We start from the raw sequence: 9,334 nt of genomic DNA on the forward strand, positions 1-9,334 counted from the left end.
CAGTTAGGAGCCTGTTCACAGGCTAAATTTTGGGTTTTCCCTTCCAAGATTCACAGCATTTTTTTTTACTGGAGAACTGGTGTTTTCAGAGACTTTAGCGACATCTTTACTCTCCTTCAGTATTCCCAGCTACATTAACCTTTTCACTCCCATGAGTGATCAATATCTAATTTCTCCCTACATTATCAATACATTGTCAACCAGATAGGTGACGAGAATAAAGAAAATCATCAACAAGGTGATATTGTTTGATAAAACAACAAATTCTCTGAACTAACTTGAAAAGAAATGTGTGGCAGTCAGTCAGGAGAATTAACATTCAGATCATGGGAGTAAAAGATGTACTTTTTCATCTTACGAATTAATAAACTACTATTATTATTATTATTATTATTATTATTATTATTATTATTAATGGGGTAAAGTTATGGGAAACTACACTGAAGTTTTCTGAAGGCGTTGTGGAGTTAAAGTAACATGCCAGTGGGTTATTTGTCGCTATGCTGAGAAAAATGTTTGACTTGATATACAAATTTTGTTCCTTTTCTAAGGTGAAAAGTTGAAGAGACCTGTATCTGGTCTTTCCAGGTTAACTGAGTGAGCGCATAAAAAGGCTTTAATTGATACTGGAATTTTTCCTGAGGGTGGTTACTTGAACAATATCAGCAATGAGCTAGTTAAAACTTTATTTCAAACAAACACTCAAGTTGACACAAACATGTCTACAAAAGCAATATTATAATATAAAATGTTTAGTAAAGAGATGCTGGAAATCATTGTTCCCTTGAACAACACCCAGCAGCTGTGATCAATACATGATACCATGTCATGAGGCACTTGTTCTTTATGTCTTGCAATGTGGCATCTTGCCACTACCAGGATTTCGACTACTTTTTGATGACCCTAGCCTGCGTAGCTGGCGGTACTGTAGGCGTGCGCGAAATAAAGTTTTGGAGGCAGAGCCGTGAGAAATACAAAGCCCCCCTCCCCATTCTCCTCATGGCTCGCTTCTAGCCGCGCCGCCAAAACTTTATTTCACGCGTGCCTACAATACCGCCAGCTACGCAGGCTATGACGACCCTAGCCTGTCACCTCTTCGTATTAATTTACCCATCTTCTCAGCGAATTGCAGATTAAATCAATAAACATTCCTGAGACTTCTTAACACAAGGCCTCTTTGACTTACTTTGCTGAGCAAAGACTATGTAAAAAAGATTTCAGATACACTTATATTTATAAAAATTAAACAGAAAAGTGACCAGAAGGGTATGTTCCACAGTGAAGTATCAGTTACTGTACACGGTGCCATATTCCTTGACTGCTTGTTAGATGCGATGAAAACAGCCAATGACATTCACTTGTCTCTTCAGCCATGGTGTAGGGCAAGCCTGAACATGTCGTTAAAAACATAGTAGTTCCCTTGAGCTTGCAGATTTGGTAAAAGGGTAAATGTCTGACTAAAGCCATGTGGAGGGTCATTGTCTGTCTATATAAAAAAAAAAAAAAAAAATGGAAGGCTGGCTTTAATTAGTTTGTACTTCAATCAGCTATTTACAGTGTAACTATTAATACAAAGAGCAGATTTCAAGTGAGTGTTGAAAGAAAATTATTCATGTTTGCTAAATGGTTTTACTTTACTACGCTCTGCGATTGGTTAGCAAAACTTGCCCCACTTTCTCAACCAATGAGAAATAAAGCCAAAACAACTGCGACTTGCTTGCATGCGTTTTCCCGCACTCTGCACCAGTTACCAATTGCAGTTACCCGTGTTTGCTTCGAGTTCTGATTGGTTCCATTATGCTGTTTACGTCTGTTGTGATTGGCCAGAGTGATAATAATTATTTTGCTTTGGTTTTGGCTTTACGACACTCAGTAGGAAATCGCTCTAAGGTCTAAGTACATTTGCTGTTAGAGAAGACAGCATTGCCATATGGTTTGAAGCTGAAAAGTCAGTCAGTACAGGCTGTATGTACATGTACCTTAAGTTGTCCAACCACAAAGACTGTTATTCCATTTGCTGCGGAGGGCTGACAGTCTATTGTAGTGATAACATGTTTAACAGCGGTGAATGGCAATGACTAAAAAAAAAAAAAAACCAAGTCAAAACCGGGTTTAAACACCTCCCTGCTTAAACCATCATACCCCAGTACTGACAGGCATGTTATTTCTCTTTAATATAGTAGTAGCACTATTTCATGAAACATTCAGGTATAAAGGGAAAAGGAAAAGGGCATAAAACATAAAAATTAATGTCTTGATGATAAATTAAATGAATTCGCCAATAAATTAGTACAACAAGGGATGTATACAGGCTTACTTTTTGTATGATTATATGATATCAAGTAATGGTAGTCTTTTCCAATTTTGAATAGTTTTGCTCACTGTTCAAATTGTGACCTAACACACACAAAATGAATTACCCAGTAATAATATTATTGTATTGTCAGTATTTTTTTTTTTTATGAAATCCAAGATGCTGCCACCTTCAAACAAGCAGCTGGGAAATTCTCAACATCTGACAAAATAGTAGGACAGGGGTTCATTACGATTTGCAACAAGCAGACGAGAGATTAGTGCACCCAGATAAGAGAGTTGACTTGGGTATATGCTATTTTATGGAAAACGTCAGCAAGCTCTCTTGGGGGTGGGGGGCGGGAGGGGGAAAGAGGATCCACCTCCAAGAGAGCTTGCTCGCAGGCTATCTATTTGGGGGAATTGGCAATGCTGGAGGTTATCACTGTTAAAAGATTGTAGGCTTTACGCACCACACAGTCAAATATGGCCCGAGTATAAGCTGGAAACAGCTTCTTGTTTAGTAGTAGATTAGTATTTTAATAATATAATTAATGCAATTTTAGTATTAACTTTAAGTCCTGATGTTTTACCCGTGTATAAATAAAGTTAAATAAAAAAATAAATAAATAAATAAATAAATAAATGAAACCCCTGGTAGCAATGTGATTAGTAGAAAAGGGAAACCAAAATATTTGGTTGTATCAAAATTATGAGTCGATAAGGTAAACTATTGTAGCCAAAGTCAGTCTCTTTATAGTGATCAACAACTAACTGCATCAGTTGATACAACCAACCTTGTTAAAGAAATCATAAAACTCACCATCAGTTTTTTTACGATTGCTTCACTTCCTTGGATTTGTTCACCTTCAAACGTCATCATGGACTGCGGAGTCTTCAAAGGAAAAAACATGGTGTTATTTTCAAGGTCAAGTCGAATTGAAAATGACTGGATTGCTACAGTTGTACAACCACTAAGAGCTGTATGTAAAGGTGAAACCCGCAGGGCGGGGGTTACTACCTCTGTGTAAGCTATATATGGCTGCCGCATCTTTCATGGGTGAATTTTCAAGGTGCCAGTTGTGGTTCTTGGATGAAACACAGCTTTTCAATACTCTAAATCAAAAGAACAACTTCTAAGGAACACTCGGCTGCTTAAACAGAGGAAATCAGTGAGTTCATAGTGAAGAAATTCCTATTCGAGATTGTGTCCAAGAGAAACATGTGCGATCGCACATCATCACAAACAAGATCTGCAAATCATCACATGAGCGACTTTCTCTGAAATTTCTGTGTTTTCCTGGGAATCCAATTTACAAAACATTACAGGTTTGAATGTGACTTTTCCCATGCTTTCTTTGAAAAATGTGCTCAGTTGTATATAGAGTCAAGAAATTGTGCTTTTGGACTTGCAGTTCGCCTTCATATAGCTTTACTCGAGGCGAAAATAAAACGAATTTACTTTTCAGGTCTGTCTGGATAAATTTTTTAATGAAGGAAGCTTATTGTCCTGTTGTCTGTGTGTCATGTGATCATTCACGAGATTTCTTCACCACGCGATCTTATGTAAACCATGGGATCTATCTGTCGTTGTGTAAGTAAACGAACCGATACCCTTCAGCATGTACCAAATTCGCCCGTATGACAACATGATCAAATTACACTGCAGGTCTAGCTTCATTATATAACATATATTTCTGTTTAATGCTATAAAAATTGTGCTATATCAGTAGCCACATGCAGTCTTAGACTGCCTATTTTTATAATTGGAGAAGTGAACCTTAAGCGAGCCATGAGAGTATGCCACATTGAAAGTTTTACTACCAGTGACTGAGTGACATTTCCCCCACTGTGCATGTGTGAAAGTTTATGACCCATCGACTGAGTGACATTTTCTCCACATTACGATAACTTGTTTGTTAAGCGTGCGCGCATTCACAAGTTAACAAAGACAAGAAAGAATGGTGTTACTAGAAGCAACTTGCGCACGCAAGTGACAACCACTTAAAAGCAAGCACTATAAAAAGCTCTCCCATTTTCGGATCAGATGGCAAAATTATGCTCAATATCTGATCAAAAATGGAAAATCAATTACCAACAACCGAAAAAGGTCAATTGAATGGTGGAGTTCACCCCCAGCCCAACCCACCTTTCATTTTCCTTTCAAGACCACTATTAAACTCGTGGTCTTCAAAAACACTTTTGATTTCAACCAAGCTGTCGCCAAAAGCAAACCGTTTTAAGCTGTTTTGCCAGCTTAACAAGATGCCAAAGTCTCAAAACTAGTCTAGCCTACATTAAAAGTACGAGGAACACTAACTTTAACACTGCAGGTAAGTTAAACACATCTTGGAAAATGGCTCTTAACGTACAACATTGCGAGATGAGTTTCTACTTACGTATAAAGACAGCAAATTCTCCCGGTTCTGATCGAAAGTGTCATAATAAATTCTTACAAAAGATTGCCCTATATTATTTATAGAGTTAAAATCCATGACACTCGTGTTTTAAAGACAAGAATAGTGCCTCTAAGTTCCAACTGCACACCCACGTTTGCAAACCAGGCAGAGATTTCAGAGCGGAAAAACGTTCTGCGCAAATTTTCTGCGCATATCCGTTCGCGGGCGCAAGTGAATTGAAAACGCTGCCGTTCGGTTCGATTCTGTATTGTTGAGCAGTGGCTTTTGTGGTAAAAATACATTTTACCATCTACGTTTTGTCCAATTTCATCGAATATGCTATAAAATCGGACCGGGCATTTTACCAACACCGTGTGAGGACAAGAACGAAAACTGGATTTGCGGTACAGGTTCCGGTACATGACTACAAACCGACAGCAAAGGGACACTTCTTTTGTAACTATGCTACACGAGCTTCATCTCTATTTAATTCTCTATGTTTCTCATTACAAGACAATTCATATTTGGCGTCAGCACAACTGAAATTGAAATAAAATTCTATTTAAAAAGTTGCAGCTGGTCAACCTCTGCTCACTGGATGCATTTATTTATTTATTTATTTATTTATTTTTTCGTTTCTAAAACAAAATTGCGCGACGAGTGAATGATGGCAAGAGTGCGACCACGGAAGGCTTTGTGAAACAAATTCAAAATCTCCGCGGCTAAGCACAGTGACAAAATGGATTATTTGGGAAGTTTCCGTAATTAAAGATATTTTTCCTGCCTTCAGTTGACCTGTGCAGATAAATATTGTTACACAACAGTTGTGTAATTGACCTGAGCCTACTAGATGGATGCACACACACCCGTGTCAAAAACAAACTTTTTTATTGTGTTTATCATGATCAACTTTTGGCTAATTATACTGGACCGCAAGTAGCGAAAGTTAATCGAGGCGGGCAGTGAAAGACAAAAAGAAATATACAATATATTGAAGAAACATAAACTAAACTAAAAGAAATAAAGCAGTACAATATACTAAGAGATCGAAAGTAACGCATCGCATAAAATTGCTCCCTCGACACCGATAATTAGATCCTTGCGAAAAAAATTAAAAATCCACTCTGGCAAACAATTATATACTTTGGCAAACTCAGTAATTAACGATTAACTATTTTTCTACCCAGGGTTGAGCTCTCGACCTTAAATATTCAGGGGTTTTTTTATATAGGCGCTTTGTGTAAAAAATAACAGACCCGTAAAGGCGATTTGTTTACACGCCGCGGGAACAATGAAGGTTTGAAAATCTTTCTGAAAGTCTAAGAAGCCCTGAGAAAATCGAACCACAGCAAGGTTACATCTGCAGCTATCTTCTTGTGTGGGACAATCATCGCTACTTACCGAGATATCTGCGGTAGCATAGTTAATTGTTGAAAATAAGAAGATTAAAATTGCCGCCATTTTTGAAACATTTTGGTGCCCAGCGCTCACGCAGAGTTCGTGCATGCTTTTTGCGTTTTTCCGCTCTGAAGGCAGAGATAGTTAGATTTCGAATAGTCATACTCAGACCCCGCTCTTTTCCCTTGGCCGGCGGAGTCTCAGCACCAGAATTCAAGTGCTTCAAGAGTTGCTTCAAGTAAGACTACGTGTTGTGTCCCGGTACGGTAGAATGAAGGTCAATTGCAAAACTTACCCATTTTAGCTTCAAAGCGTCTTCTTCCAGCCTCGGGGTTCGACAAATGTTTAGCAAAAATCGAAACACTATAGTACATTCCAAGTAGATTTGATCTAAGTTTCCAGTGGTTTATTAAAAGAGGTGTTCTATTTCATTTGTTTTTGAATTTTTTTCCTTTTAAATACGGACGCATTGGACAAAAATGATGTTTTGGTCATCCTAGCTAGTCAGAAGTAACCAACGACCCTTTAAGAGAAAATTAATCGTATGTTGCACTAAACACTAGCTGTGTGTCCTTACGTCAATCTTGATTACTATTTAATTTAACATTCCTGGGAAAAAAATACCCGCTCGGCTCTTCACTGCCAGCGAGCAAGACTTTTATTAAAGAAATGAAAATCCCAGTCAACTGTAAGTGTGATGTCTGTCAACTAGCCAGCAAGCAAGTCAGCTTGTAGGTACGCAGCATCTTCTTGAGACTTTATTTGTTTATATAACAGATTTTGTGTCATCGGCAAACATGGCAACATGGCTCGTCAGGACCGAATCCAGCCAGTTAGTTACATAGATGAGAAATAACATCGGGCCTAAAATGGAGCCCTGAGGTACTCCGGACTGGCGGAAGTGACAGGCAAAGTAAAACGGGAGAGGTTTCACCCAGCACTGTTACGCGCTGGTAACGACCCATCAGGTAAGAGCTAAACCACTGCAAGAGGCTACCTCCAAATCCAAACTCGTGAACTTTTGCAGCATGCTGCCGGGCTCAGCTTATCGAAGGCCTTAGATATATCCATGAGATCATGTCCACCTGTTTTCCATTGTCTAGTCGCTAGGGAGCCCACGTGGTCCAAAACTTCCAAAAGGTTGGAGGTACATGATTTCCCTCTAATGAATCGACGTTGACAATCTCTTACCACCTCGTACAGTCTACCTTTGAAGGGTGAATTACACATCGCTCCAAGACTTTGGATACCAGTGATGGTGAGGAGATGGGCCTGTAATTCTCTGTGCACTCGGCCTTACCCTTTTAAAAACTGGAACAACGTTAGATTTCTTCCAGTTCTGCTGGAAAGAACCAGTGCTTAAAGACTTTTTAAAAAGCTTACAAGAGATGGTGCAATTACAGAGCCGGGCTGTTTCCCTCAGAAGTTTCGCTGGGATTTCATCAGATCCTGTGGCTTTCGTGACATGAAGCGCTTCGAGCACGGATTGGACTCGCTAACCGTGAGCGTTAATTCGGACATATCAGGAGAGGCTGGTGCATTGGCAGCGCTTCCAGATGAAGGGATGGGGGGAGAGGGTGGTTGGGTGGGGGGAGGGGTGTCTGGGCAAAAGCTGATGCGACGTAGGAGCTAAACAGATTGGCTATTTCCCGAGGATTTTCAGCTGAAGATCTTAACGGCGTACGATTACCTGGGCCATTTGATGCACTGGCTAATATTGGCGTCGATTCTCGATCAGGAATTGTATGCGATTTGGAATTCAGTTTCAATATCGACAAAAAACACTTTGGGTTTGTGTTGAGATCGGAGACGACGGAACCAACAAACTCATCACGGCTGTTCCACAGCATGCGCTTAACTGTTTTGCGCAATTTCGAGGGAGATAGTTTTAACTTTTGTTTTACAGATTCCTTTTTCTTGATCAAATTAAGTATGGAACCAGATATCCAAGGTATGGGATTCCCTCCCTTAAGCCTCTTTGGCCCGATGCGCTGTCAATGGAGTCCCAGAGGATGTCTGGCTAATTAAAGTCACCTGAAATCTGATTACCATATTGTCGAACTGATCACAAACTTCATACAGAAAGTTATCGAATACATCCATTCAACTTGGGTCTTGGAAATTCTTTGACCAGTAGGCGTAGTAATTTTGGCAAAAATGATCTCAAGCTGTTGCAGCTCGGCTTCCGATTCAGGTTTAAGTTATTTGACAGCTTTGAAGGAGGCTGTTTTGATTGCGATAAGAACTCCACCACCACCTCGATCACGGACCGATCTCTCCTAAATATTGTAAAGCCAGAATGCAATATTTCAGAGTTGCTGATATTTTGGTTCAACCATGTCTCATTGATGCATATAACGTCAGAGTTTTCGGCGTACGCCAGGCCCTGGAAACGAAGGAGGTTAGACACGGATTGCCAGTTGTTGTGCTGTCTTTGTGATAACTTTTTAAGCTTCTGGTATTCATCACGAGGCAATTGGTCTTACCAGCAGTCGAAGCAGAAACCGGTCCAGGGTTAGGATTGATGTCACCAGACATCAAGAGGCGAAAGGTAGCATCTGAGTTGTTGTAGTAACAAACGTGACACATTTTCATTACGTGGAACGGTAATAAGTGTTGACTTATTAGCCAAAACAGAAAAATAGCAACGGCTTTCACAGAGCTCTTCGAGTGACGACCTGATTCCCTTAACAATGTCAACAATCCATCGAAGGAGCAATCGCCTTCGGGAAAACGGCAATAAAATTGTAAGAATGAAGTAAGGTAAATGGAGTCCAAGACTAGCGGCACCTCCAAGACTACAGGTCCTTTGACCACGAGTCATCCTTCTTTCATTATATCGTTTTAGCCCGCGCGCATGCTCAAACCTCAAAACGTACCACATGGAAGACAAAATGATTACATTGTCATATATATACATGGCTGAATCTAAGGTGGAACTGAGGTGCCAACGAAAGGGATCTGTCTCATATGGTCTAGAGGCCGACTCTTCTCTCCCTCACTGTCTTGTCGGGGACAAGGTATCGGAAAGCAGCGCGGAACCATCTCCAGCTGGCATAAGCGAACCGCGGGCCGCAATCTCGTGGTGCATCGTCATGGTACAACGCTCCGGAAAAGTGTCCAGAGGTACCGCTGTCGGCTGTATTTTTCTCTCTTTTTCAGCCATTTTGGCAAGTCGCCCGAAGACATCATAGGGAGAGAAAACTGTCATGCAACCACTCTAAAACAGAGGGACTAGGAGCGAA

The 9,334-nt window shown here is 40.2% G+C and overlaps 1 protein-coding gene across 2 annotated transcripts; it reads right to left on the bottom strand.

Moving 5' to 3' along the window:
• Positions 1-669: 669 nt before the first annotated feature.
• Positions 670-4,880, bottom strand: LOC146461660 (uncharacterized). 2 transcript variants are annotated; one of them, XR_014857318.1, is made up of 5 exons: positions 4,692-4,880; positions 3,116-3,187; positions 1,980-2,078; positions 1,086-1,486; positions 670-908 (listed from the first exon to the last, which is right to left on the bottom strand). XR_014857318.1 is itself a non-coding variant. In XM_085086531.1 (4 exons), the coding sequence occupies exons 1-4, from the start codon at positions 4,785-4,787 to the stop codon at positions 1,367-1,369; spliced, it is 387 nt and encodes a 128-aa protein (XP_084942657.1). In that variant the 5' UTR covers positions 4,788-4,880; the 3' UTR covers positions 670-1,366. The 2 variants fall into 2 exon arrangements, 1 of the variants encoding a protein (XP_084942657.1); XM_085086531.1 differs by having other exon boundaries at positions 670-1,486.
• Between the last annotated feature and the right edge of the window lie 4,454 nt (positions 4,881-9,334).

Source organism: Pavona decussata, unplaced genomic scaffold (genome assembly GCF_977016875.1).
Source record: "Pavona decussata unplaced genomic scaffold, jaPavDecu1.1 SCAFFOLD_195, whole genome shotgun sequence".
Classification (NCBI taxonomy): Eukaryota; Metazoa; Cnidaria; class Anthozoa; order Scleractinia; family Agariciidae; genus Pavona; species Pavona decussata.

Coding starts and splice junctions, on each gene's coding strand:
- LOC146461660 (XM_085086531.1), bottom strand. CDS start 4,787: ATGGATTTTAACTCTATAAATAATATAGGGCAATCTTTTGTAAGAATT. Junction 3,188..4,691: donor AGAATTTGCTGTCTTTATAC/GTAAGTAGAAAC, acceptor TTTCCTTTGAAG/ACTCCGCAGTCCATGATGAC. Junction 2,079..3,115: donor CAATCGTAAAAAAACTGATG/GTGAGTTTTATG, acceptor TTTTTTTTTTAG/TCATTGCCATTCACCGCTGT.